A 12,785-nucleotide genomic window follows, 5' to 3' on the forward strand; every position below is an offset into this window, starting at 1 on the left:
CGAGAAGCTCCACACTGCAGCAGCTGTACAGAGCTGAGCTTCAGCACAGAGAAAAGTTCAGATACACAAACTCAGCATAATTTCACTCTCTACTGTACAGACTGAACAAAATATGGAAACGGAATGAAATAATCAGCATAATTTAGTCAGTTTGGTCTGGCATGCCTGCAGGCGTAGCTGCTTCCGCCCTCTAGTGGCCATTCAGCCATTTTTATCATCATGCTCATCTTTAACACAGATTGTCAATAACAGCCTGATATGATGTCAGCAGTGCTTCATTTAGTATTCATACCCACAACAAAGAAGTCTAACCTGCCTGCATCTCTCTCTCTCTTTCTCTCTCTCAGTGTGGGTTCTTCCGGAGGGCTCAGTATAAAGACAAGGTTCCTCAGTACCACGCTGTGAAGATCCCACGGCAAGAACGATCTCAGTTCCAGGATGAGAAGTCCATCATTTTACACAAGAAGGAGTGGGCCACCCACTGGACTGATGGAACATCTTGATGTTCTGTACTTTCTTTCTCTCCTTGTTTCGACCACAGCAGACTCGACTCCCTCACCATCCTGAGAGCAGACAGAACTGCTGAGCTCCAAGACACTGCACACTAATGCCAAACATATTTCATAGCCGTCAGTTTCATTACTAACATGTACAGATATTAATGACATCATAAGCTAATAAACATACTGACAGAGTTTAAACACTGACTCACCAAAGGAGCATGTTAAGCTTTACTTTACAGACTGAACAGCAGCTTCATCTTTACTGACTGAACAGCAGCTTCACTTTATAAAGACTGAACAGCAGTTTCATCTGTAAAGACTGAAGCTGAAGTTTCTGATAAAAGTGCCTTCATTAGAGAACTGAAACAGAACTGAAGTAAGCTCATTATTTAGAAGCTTTGCATCAGATAGAACCTCTGAAATGTTCTACAGAGAACCTGTTAGATGGTTCTGTCAGACCAGCTGTGAGCACCAGTGAAACCAGTGCTTCCAGTAAAAGGCATTTTAAATGTGTTAGTAAAGGTAGAGCTGACACTGTGATAACTATGACGGTGTTTAAAAAGCTTTTATTATTTTATAACTGTTTCAACAGTTTCTACAGTCCCATCATCATCATGATCATCATCATCTTCATTATAACCTTACAGGAACAGATTACCAGAAAATCTAATTAACATGTTTTCAGATGTTTAATGTTTCCTTTTTTTTGCTTTGAGGCTGATGTACAGCCGTGTGCAAAAGTTTGTGCACCCCCGGTCAATGAGCATGTTGTTGATTTTTTCTGAATGTAAATAAATAGCATATCCTCTACAGTAAATACACTTCTGCACATTTTAATATGCAATTACTGTTTATTTACTGAATATTGGGGGAGGGGGGAATAAAACACAAAATGTGGCCTTTAGAAAAATTATGGCACATTTACATTTTGTGATTTATTTTTTCCAATATATTAGACTGATAAAATAATAGAAATTGTGCACTAAAATTAGCAGAACAATGCCATATTTTCCAGAGATTATTATATACTATAAAACATTGGCTATAATAATCCATACGTTTATGTTCTAATACATAGATGTCTATTGTAGTAGATTAGATTATTGGTGAACTGTTCCTGTGATGGGATTAAATGACCTCAGAGTCTTTAACATTCAGATAAACACGATTAACATGTTAATTGAGGCTACATAGTGAAAGCTGTTCTGTAATCTTATTGATCAGTGGATAATCAGCATCAGTTCACCTGCTGATCCTCATCACTCTGGTTTTTATTTGTGTTGTTTTTTACAGTCTGATGTTTTTGTTGTTTTAGTTTCAGTTTTGTTATGAACTCCAGGATATCAATGCACGATTCTGAACTGAGCGAAAGTGTGAAGCACGGCGCTTGCATTGGAAACAAACCCAGAACCCTTCAGATATTTTCTTATTTAAATGTCGAGTGTAAGAAAATCTGTTTTATTGACTGCAAATTTATTTCATTTCACTTTATCAAACTTTATTGATCCCCTTCAGACAGTCTGAATTGGAGTTCCCTCATGATAATGAGAAATTGTGAACCATATCCAATGTAATTCTGAATAAAATACAATATAAAGTCTTTATCATGAATTCACACTCAGTAACAGCATTAGTCTGATACATGTTGTTTGTGTTTGAACTGAATGAAGGGGATAAATAAAATTCTGTGAAATGAAATATTGAGTGAGTATCGTGTAAGTCTGGGAGAACCTTTGCATAGGCGATGCAGAGGAGTCAGAAACTGACGCAGTGGAGATGTGTGCATGGACATTGCTGGACAATCTGATATTAGATGCATGAAGGAACTGGCTGTAGGTCGTTTTCCCTTTTTGACCAATCAGGTATTTATTTCTGACTGACTGACTGTTTTACTGTAAACTGTAAATAAATCATGTGAGATAAATCAAGAGAAATATAACGAATGAACTGCTGTGCTGAAAATCAATTAACGTCAATAACTTTTTTTTTCTGTGGTTTAACTCACATTACTTCACTTAAAACCTATATGGGGAAAATTTACATAGGATACATAGATTTTACATATTTTAAATACATTATAAACACATTGCATTGGTGTAAAAGTAGAGGAGGCAGTGGATAGGGCAAGATGGAGGCAGATGATCCGCTGTGGCGACCCCTATAGGGAAGAAGATAAACACATTGCAGTCCATGCTGAAATAGATTCCATACACTAAAATGTATTTCAGAATATCTTAAAAAATTAACCAAATAGGTTTTAAACACATTTATTTTAAAATGTAGGAAGAAATATTACACACAGACAAACATAAATATATGTAAATGTATTTATCATGAATGGTACTGTTAAGTCAGTCTGACAGGTTAGACTGCACAGTGTGGATTCACCATCACTGCAAATGTATGGATCATATTCATCTGTCCTCACTGGAGGTTTTCATTTATAATAAAAGAGAAAAAGAGTAAATGTCAGCATATTTAGCTCTCAGATATTTTACAGTGTGCTCTGACAGTGACGCTGTATGTGTTACAGTAACATAATTACTTTTTTCTGTAATGAAGAAACACATTAGAATGTAAATTATTAATAAACACAGAACAGTTACTGACAATCACAATCACATTACTGAGCTCCTCACATGTCTGAGCTGAACTGCTGGCCTGTATCTGAATTGATTCTCTTCCCAGAGACATTCTAAGCATTTAAATCCTTAATGCTACTGGTTGCCATGGTGATTAATTGAATGTTGACTGTGTTGTTAAGGCAGGAGATCCAGATCCTGTGAAGAAACGTCACTGCAGCACAGAGAGATGAACACGTCAGCTCTCACTACTTTCACTGATCAGACACTGTTTTCTCCACTCTGCTGATGTTTTCAGTGTGTCTATATTATTAATCTATCTATCTATCTATCTATCTATCTATCTATCTATCTATCTATCTATCTATCTATCTATCTATCTATCTATCTATCTATCTATTTGTATCTATTTTTAAAAAAGAAAAAAGCAGTGTTTAGTAAATTTAGTTTGACCTATGTTAAGTTCAAGACAGTACAAAAATGATATTTTTATGCTGGTAATCTGGATGGTCCTTTTCTTCTTTGTTCTGAGGAACACAACATCCAATTAATGCCATAAACAATCTGAAAAGTCGACTCATCAAACCACAGCACACTTTTCCATTGAGCATCAGTTGATTTCAGATGAGCTCAAGCCCAGAGAAGTCAGCAGCATTTCTGTATGTTATTGATATGTGATTTCCACTGTGCAGAGTGCAGTCTTAACGTGCATTTGTGGGTGCAGCAACAAACTGTGTTTCTTTTGGCGACAGTTTAGTAAAGTTTTCCTGAAACTGTGGTGACATCACAGAAACATGTTCGTTTTTAATGCAATGCCATCTAAGGGGTTGAAGGACAGTTATGGTTTTTGGCTTTTTCCTTTAAGCACAGAGATTTTTCCTGGATTCTCTGAATCTTTAGATGAAGTCACTGTAAAAGGTGAAATATCTAACATGTTTAGTCGCTCAGTGAGAAATGCTGTTCTTAAACTACTGGATTATTCACAAATACTTTATTGTGGAAAGCCTTAACCAGCAATTACAAGGTTAATAAGGTAAAACATTCAATATCTTAATGTAATGTTTTTGTCACAACACAGTTTTAAAATCACTACTTTCTGTTTTTATTTGCTTTTCACACCGTCTCTTTTTTGGAATATATGTAAGTGAACCTGCTAGTTATTTAGTCATCTGTTTTTTTAGTTTTTTGTTTACAAGTTTATTTATTCTCTTGTTGAACTTTATTAAGCATTCATTCTTTTTATTCTTCCCTGGTGGGACGCTAACGTCTGAGAGCTACAGTGACGCTGAAAATGCAGGTGATAAATGAATCATTTCTAATCCTTTTCTTTTCTTTCTCATCTTCTCACTTTATCAAAATCTCCAAGAGACTTTAATCACTCAGCTCCTCCATTAGTGGAGTTTATGGATTTAATAACTCTGTGTTTATGTTTTTATCCCTCCTTACGGTTGGTAATCCAGTTCCTCAGGAGATTCCTCACGATCACTAAGTGCTCCTCAGATAAACCCTGGAGCACCGTAGACCTTCTGTGGAGCTCTGGACTTGGGGGGTGCAGGAATATAAATACAGGCCTCTCTGCTGTCCAGACAGCACTCAAGCCTCAACTTAGACTGTCCTGTACTATTCCATTTACCACTTGAGGGTCAATCTCTCATAGAAGGTCATGAACAGAATGGAAGCGGGTGTGTGGATCGTTCTAGTCAGCGTGCTGCTGGCCATGACTGGGATGGGTCATTCTATCCAGGAGGCAGAAGTTCTACAGCCCAACCTGCGCATGGCTGTGGACTCAGAGGAGAATGTAGCCGAGAACCTGGTAAGATCTACACTAGATTGACCGTTAGCCTGGACAGTCCCCAGATTCACAAGTGAAATGGTCTTAAATCTAATCTGAATATTTTTCATTTTGAGACTGTTGTGAGAATATTATAAGATCTAAGATTTGTCTGTGTTATTTTAACTTGTGAAAGTGTCTGATTCTCTCAGCAGATAAATTTACCTGTCTTAAGAACTTTTTCTTTTTTTCTTTTTTTATTCAAACCTGCCAGAACAATTTCTCTACATAAACAAACTTAAAACACAGAAAAAGTCTGAAGTGAATCATTTCATCCTAAAATATTCCCACAACACATTGATGAGACACATTGCATTTTAGACAGAATTTAAGATGATTTTCACCAACAAATCAAATTTTTGCTTTGTTTTCAGTGAAGCTGATTTTAAGGTTCACAGAAACTGGATTGTTTATCTCATGTTATGAAGCTGTGTATCACGGAGAGGAGTGTTTATTCAGTATTAGAACACTGTATATACTGTACATACAGACTCAGAGAGACATTAATATTCATAAGCACTGAGTTTATTGATTTTAAATCACTATTTTTATTTATTTTTAACTATTATAATATTGTTTATATTTTGGTAGTATTTGGTAATGTTTGTATATATTACGCTAATGACTCTTTAATAAACACGTCTGTCTCCTCTGTGGTATCTGCTGAAGGTCAGTGAGGAGGAGGTGGGTCGAGTTCTTGAAGATCGTCTTCTGACCACAGTGCTGCGTTCTCTGCTCCAGGGTTCTCAGAGACAAACTAGGAACCCCTCGGTCCTCCACCAGCCCCAGAGGTGTGTGTATATGTGGGTGCGTGCGTGCCTGCGTGTGTGTGTGTGTGCGTATGCGTGTGGGTGAAAACACACGTGTAGTACACCACGAGAAACAAGCAGAGAATTTCAGTGTTTTCTGTGGTGTTTTTAGCGGGTAGCTGACATAACGGCTAGCACTGCGGATGGAGAATAGCTTACCCTGCCGTCCATTTAAAAATGTATGAAAATAGCCAAAATCCTGTCTAATGCACTTTACTGTTTGATACCTTTTGAAATGAAGTTGTATGCAGTTATGATTTAATATCTTGTATATTTAAAATACATTGTGTTTAATGTGCTGTCACAGACGTCAGTACCGTTTAGTTACATCTGCAACTGTATCTGTAGCTGAACACATACAACAACCATAACACATGTAACAAATACAAATAAATGCATTTTAAAAATATATGTAACAAACACACTTATTTACCATTTTCATGCATTGCAAAAATATATTTGATAAACACGTTTGGAATATGTTTTTTTCCCACATGACTCTACATTTGATCAACAATCTGACTGAAAATCTTATTTACATGCGCACTACAAGTAATCCAAACCAAAATTACACGCATGCGTACAAAACCGCTTAGTGTAGACGTTACCATGGCAACTAGCTTCACGTGGGCCTAGTCAGATTAAGACCAGCAGCAGTGAGAAGTGCTTGTGTTTTTAATTTAAAATGATGTCAGATTCAGAAAAACGTACTTCACATGTACTTATTAAAATTAGGCGAGGAAGACACATAAGCTGGACGCCCGTCCCACCGCCGCATTAAACTTCAAAACATAACGAATCATCTCCTCTGCTGACCAGTTTCTGCTCCTGCCATGTTAAATGTTATGAACTTCCCCTATGACGTGAATGCACATGCGCAGTATGTACTTAAACTTTCCGATTGAGAATGAATCTATGAAGAAACTATGTTCTGCTGTGTTAACAGATTAATAATCCAATGCATGTAAATGTGGCTACTGATTCACATTCAGGACTGATCTGAAACCATGTCTTGGTCCCAATGGTGGACAGTAACTGAGTAAATGTAATTCGTTACTGTACTTAAGTCGTTTTTTTGTGTATTTGTACTTTACTGGAGTATTTCCATTTTTGGTGAGTTTTTACTTTTACTTCACTACATTTCAAAGTCAAATCTGTTGTTCCTTTTGGCTTATGTGTGCATAAAAACATAACGTCAAAATGAAAAATGCATGAAGCAAGCACACCAGGGTACAGCGAACATTTGTTTTGACCTGTTGGACATACCTAGTGAAAGCATATGGTTCAACATCTGTGCAACAGCATACAAGTTTGGAAGTGTCTATTACTACATAAATGATGGAAGAAACTCCGAACTCTAACCTAACTTTGTGTAAGTAGACCACAATATAGAAATATGTACACATATGCAGGTTTGACTGGCAACAAACACTGTCTCATTTTATAATAAATATAGTAATGTTTATGTTTATGAACAGAGACCTACATATGCAATATAATAAAGGTAAACTCATTGGTGAACCAGTGTTTAAAGCAACTTTTTATTACATTTAAATTTGTAACTAAGTTGCAAATAAATCTTAAATCAAAACTTTGCTTGTTCTCAAAACTTTCTATCATAGCCACTTGGTTCTACCTAATGGAAATTGTTTGCATTCAGTGTTTTGTGCTAATGGTGATTTGGTAATGGTAATCAGTCAACATACAGAACATTCTATTAAAATATTGGTGTTCTGAACGTGACATTAGAGTATTTTTACCTAAACGTAGTTGATAAAGCAATAGTCTTGTTGCAAAAATGATAAATTGAAAATTAGAGCCATAATTGATATTTTAGTACTTTCACTTTTGATACTTAAGTACATTTGAAAGCAAATTCTTTTGTACTTTTACCTATTTTACCTTGGATATCTATACTTTAACTCAAGTACATGGTTTGTGTACTTTGTCCACCACTGCTTGGTCCTAATCTTCTGTAAATGTCTGTCTGCTCACCTCCCTGCAGGTTTGGTCGTGGTGCTAGAGGAGACTCTCCTGCAGAGGAGAGGTTACAGTCCCGAGACTGGGAGACGGTCCCTGGGCAGATCTGGAGCATGGCTGTTCCGCAGAGATTTGGGAAGTAGTTGCACTGAGCTTCCAGAGGAACATCCCCGTGAGAGCCTGGTGGAGTCTGAGGAACATCATCAGCCTTCACAGCCACTCATGACCACTCTGTCACATCTGAACTGCTGCTCTCCATTAGCCTGTATTGTGTCATCATACATAAATAAATCAACAAAATTAGGTAAAGACATGATCCCATATGGAAAATATATATATACATGAACATGTATTTATACATATATGAAATGCATTTCAAACACTGCAGTCTATGCTGTAATACATTCAAACACTAAAATGTATTTCAGAATAATTTGCCATATTAACCACATATATTTTAAAAATACATTAATTTTAAAATGTATTGGGAAATATTACACAGAGACAAAAATAAATGTATGTAAATGTATTTATCAAATACAATAGCATTTTGATCGATTGCTTTGAAATTGATTATAGGTATTGATACTCTGTGAAAATGCAGTTATGATTTCATAGCTTGCTTATTTGATATACATTGTGTGTGAGTGTCTTACTGCATATGTACATGCTTAATGTAAAGTACAGTGCAGATCACAGAGGTCAGAACCTCTGTTACATCTATAACCTGTAACCTTATGACTAATACAACTGAACAATTATAATAACAAATAACAAATATGAATCAATGTATTTTAAACGTAGATTTAACAGATTTTTGGACGTTTTGATACATTGTAATATTGGGAACATATTTTTTTCCATATGGGTCAGTAAAGTTATGACATACTTCACTCCTGAAACCACAACATCAGAGATCCATCACACAGCTGAGACTGAACAAGGATATAAATGTGTTTAAAAAGAAAAAGAGAAGAACGAGTCAGTGTGTTTACTTTTGTGTGTGTGTGTGTGTGTGTGTGTGTGTGTGTGTGTGTGTGTGTGTGTGTGTGTATTTGGGTAGGGGGGTGTAAATATTGTACATATTGATGCTGGCTTGTTTACAGTTCTGTGCTGCTTAATGAGCTATTACAGTCAATAACTGTGTGTCTGATTTCCAACTGTAAACGTTTTCAGTGTAAATCTGCTAAACAACTAACAGCCCAATAAATGTGACCTGAACGGCTATGAAGGGTGATTTTCTCTGACATCATGTGTGGTTGCCATGGTTACAGATAAAGCAGTGTGTTCCAGGCCCACACACAGCCACAGCAGATGGAGTTCTGGATTTATTAGATTTATTAGGAGCTGGTTATCAGTAAACAAGTATGTGAAACAGTTAGAGCCTCAAACATTAATTCATTTAACTGTTTAGAATTCATCATAAAATCCCTCAGAGAGCAAAGACGCACAAAATCACCTGCAACATTGGGCTCCAGCTGTGCTTCATAACTCCTGTTATTCTTTTGCAATATTTTATTATTATAATATCTGATATTTTAGCATAGAAAACAACTGAAATAGAGCGGTTTTAGTGTAACATTGATTAAAAAACATAGCAGTGATGTGAAGGTGACGTTAAAGTTACAGCTGGACATTCATGACTATAATCCTGTTATTAAAATATAATCCTTTATTTAAAAATATACATATCTAAATGACATTATTTTGAATTGTAGAAATTTTTAACACTTTAAATCTCAGTAGTTATTCGGTAACTACAAGGACTTCAGTGCAAACTGGCTGAGCTGTTCTCAGGTTATAGACGTGTGTAATAACATGGGGTTACCTCAGCTACTAAAAGCACAACTTCTAAATACTGTTAATTATCAAATATTGTCCATTTCCCTGTTCAATCTTTGCCTCATCCAGCCCCACTTCTGTTTTGCCTTCTGTAGCTCCACCTCGAGTGTAACTCCTCCCACTCATCATCACCTTCACCTGTGTCCTGTCAGTGTATGTAAATCAGCTCTGTCACCCTTCAGTCTTTGGTGTTGATGTTCTGTCATACTGAGCTAAAAATAGAGTTTATTATGGTGCTCACTGTATTGTCTTTTCTGTAATGAACTAGTAATCTGTAATAATCTGGGGTCATATTACAGAAACATCTTAACTCTGAAATCCTCTGAAAAAAACAATTCTTCACTTTCATAATCTTATCATAACTCCAGATAAGAAAACAATATTACACAAACATCCAAAGTTACTGTCTTAACTTTAGAATAAGCCCCAACAGTGTCCTGACTTCTGTTTAAGCATCCGTTTCTTCAGTTTTTAGGGAGCTGTGTCAGGCGGCATTGTTCACTACTAGCATAATGACACTACATTTATTTATATTGTAAAAACAATGTTTTTCTTTTCTAACTCTGCATTTTAAAAATTTCAGTCACTGCAGACACAATCTCTACCATCCTCTCTTATTACCTTCGTGTGTTAATGTTGATGATACAATATTACAGTGATGATGGTGAATGATCAGGAGACAGAGCTGAATGTGTGGAGTAATAACGTTAGTGCACTTGGCTAAAGCGTTTGGGAAATGGAGACTGAAACAGGGGAGCAGCAACAATCCGATAAACGAAGGAGCCCAATCTTATTCACATAGGGCTGATGTAGCTGCAGGTTCTCATTTCAAACAATCAGACAAACCTGATCAGACCTGAGATTAATTCACTGCTTCTACTGTCTATGCGACCAGAGAACACAGAGAGAACAGAACTTTATCAGTCTGGTTCTAGGAAAACCTTAAATGTAAAGGTTCCTCAAGCTTTAAAAAGGTTCTTCACATCTATACACATCATTCCAAACATAGTTTCTTAAAGAACCGTCTGAAATGTTCTAGGGAACTAAAAGTGTCTGTTCTGTCATATCTCTTTTCGGCACCTGAATGCTTAAAGTGTGAGTTTAGATCATTTTTTTTACTCTGAATTTATGACTTTAGAAGGAAAACCTTCACATTTATAATGAACATGACCTTAGCTGAGGACCTTCAGGAGAGGCTGATGAAGATATTTCTCAGATTGCTAATCTCATTTGCAGCTGTAGCCTCTGATCAGCGCAACTGGAAACGTTCAACTGCTCCTCTGAACACTTTACAGAAGGCCAGCAGGGGGCAGCACGGTGCTCACATAGATCTAAAAACACAGAGCAGCTGCATTAGTGGTTGTTTGAAATTGTGAGTGGTTTTGTTTGTTGCTGAAGTTAAAGGTATAAAAAAACAGAAGCCAATCAGGTCAAAGCAAACAAGCTTCATATTTACATACATGAAAAAACCTGGATTTCAAGTATGTGTTCTTTGATTTCTGTCATATCTAGATTATATCCAGATAGTCTGGACAGCAAAAAACACATAAAGTCTGTTTTTTCAGCTTCAAATGCAACTCCAGTCAGATTTTTACAGTTGCATCTCAATCTGGACGCTCAAATCAGATTTCAAAGTGTCTTTTGTGTCACTCACAACTTGACAAACGATGACAACATCAAATCCAGAGTGATGAAGTGCTGGGATTGAAGAAGAGCTCCAAAGATGAGTGGTTATGAAGAGAATTCTGAAGAGTTAGGAGGGCGAGGCGATGCTCCTCTATCTCTCCTGCATCCGTGTTTAAAATCAACATCACCAATGTAGCTACGTAGTTACTGATGCCTACCTCGTTACCATGGCAACCCATGCAGAGAAACTGTTGATATTTGGACACACAAATCTGATCTTATTACTCAAAAATAAGTGAGCAGACAGTCAACTTTTAAGATCAGATTTGAGAAACAAATCATTTTAACAGTCTGGACACAGCATAACTCACACTTGTAGATTCAGATTACAGTTAACTGCAGACAAACTAAGAGGAAAAATTTGTTACAGTCCATAGTCTATGTACTATAATTCATTTCTGCATCATCATTTTGAGCCTCTCTTTGTCCTTCACAGTTAAATGGACTGCTTCTGTTACTGTGCCATTAAAACTGATATACAACTCCATTTCCAAAAAGTTAGGACGCTGTACAAAATGTAAATAAAAACAAATTTCAATGATGTACAAATCATTTAAACACTGTATTTAATTAAAAACAGTACAAAGGCAACATATCAAATGTTGAAACTGAGAAATTGTTTTCTTTTTTGAAAAATATTTGCACATTTTGAATTTGATGCCAGCAACACATTCCAAAAAAATTGGGACAGGGGCAACAAAAGGCTGGTAAAGTTGTGTGATGCTAAAAAAACACCTGGTGATTCATTGGCAACAGGTCAGTAACATGATTGGGTATAAAAGAGCATCTCAGAGAGGCAGAGTCTTTCAGAAGTAAAGATGGGGAGTGCAACAATTCAAGAAAAATGTTTCTCAACATAAAATAGCAAAGAACTTCTGCTTTTCATCATCTACAGTATATAATATCATTAAAAGATTCAGAGAATCTGGAGAAATCTGTGTATGTAATGGACAAGGCTGAAAACCAGTATTTGCTGGCTGTGATCTTTGGGTCCTCAAGCAGCACTGCATTAAAACCAGACATGATTCTGTAGTGGAAATCAATGCATGGGCACAGAAGCACTTCTGAAAACCACTGTCTGTGAAAATAGTTCATCACTGCATCCACAAAATCAAGTTAAAACTCTAAAACACAAACAAGAAACAGAAAATCTAAACAGGATCCAAAAATGCTGCCACCTTCTCCGGGCCCAAGCTCATTTAAAATGGACTGAGGGGAAGTGGAAAAGTGTCCTGTGGTCCAACAAATCAGCATTTGAACTTCTTTTTGGAAATCATGGATGCTGTGTCCTATGGGCAAAAGACCACTCAGCTTGTTATCAGTGCACAGTTCTAAAGCCAGTATTCATGATGGTTTAGGGGAACATTAGTGCAAATGGTGTGGGTGACCATGCACATCTGTGAAGGCACCATTAATGCTGAACAATATATACATGTTTTGGCAACATATGCTGCCATTCAGACGACGTCTTTTTCAGGGAAGGCCTTGATTATTTCAGCAACATTATGCCAAACCACATTCTGCATGTATTACAGCAGCATTGCTCTGTATT

General features: G+C 36.6%; 2 protein-coding genes across 4 annotated transcripts in view; both read left to right on the top strand.

Moving 5' to 3' along the window:
- itga7 (integrin, alpha 7) overlaps window positions 1-2,446 on the top strand; it is a 45,337-nt gene extending 42,891 nt beyond the window's left edge. Inside the window, exon 25 of one of the 3 annotated variants that reach the window (XM_017692811.2) lies at window positions 348-2,446. In XM_017692811.2, the coding sequence (XP_017548300.1) occupies window positions 348-503 (156 nt within the window). In that variant the 3' untranslated portion in view covers window positions 504-2,446. The remainder of the gene's footprint in view (window positions 1-347) is intronic. The other 2 variants (XM_017692812.2, XM_017692813.2) reach the window with 2 other exon arrangements.
- Window positions 2,447-4,667: 2,221 nt separating this feature from the next.
- npffl (neuropeptide FF-amide peptide precursor like) lies at window positions 4,668-8,930 on the top strand. The gene is made up of 3 exons (XM_017692722.2): window positions 4,668-4,898; window positions 5,586-5,707; window positions 7,731-8,930. Exons 1-3 carry the CDS (start codon window positions 4,749-4,751, stop codon window positions 7,846-7,848), a joined length of 390 nt encoding a protein of 129 aa, XP_017548211.2. The 5' UTR covers window positions 4,668-4,748; the 3' UTR covers window positions 7,849-8,930.
- Window positions 8,931-12,785: the final 3,855 nt, after the last annotated feature.

Source organism: Pygocentrus nattereri, chromosome 21 (assembly GCF_015220715.1).
Source record: "Pygocentrus nattereri isolate fPygNat1 chromosome 21, fPygNat1.pri, whole genome shotgun sequence".
Classification (NCBI taxonomy): Eukaryota; Metazoa; Chordata; class Actinopteri; order Characiformes; family Serrasalmidae; genus Pygocentrus; species Pygocentrus nattereri.

Bases quoted from the DNA above. Each gene is read 5' to 3' on its own strand.
- npffl (XM_017692722.2), top strand. From the start codon at position 4,749: ATGAACAGAATGGAAGCGGGTGTGTGGATCGTTCTAGTCAGCGTGCTG. The intron at 4,899-5,585 runs GTAAGATCTACA...TATCTGCTGAAG, and splicing joins AGAATGTAGCCGAGAACCTG to GTCAGTGAGGAGGAGGTGGG. The intron at 5,708-7,730 runs GTGTGTGTATAT...ACCTCCCTGCAG, and splicing joins GTCCTCCACCAGCCCCAGAG to GTTTGGTCGTGGTGCTAGAG.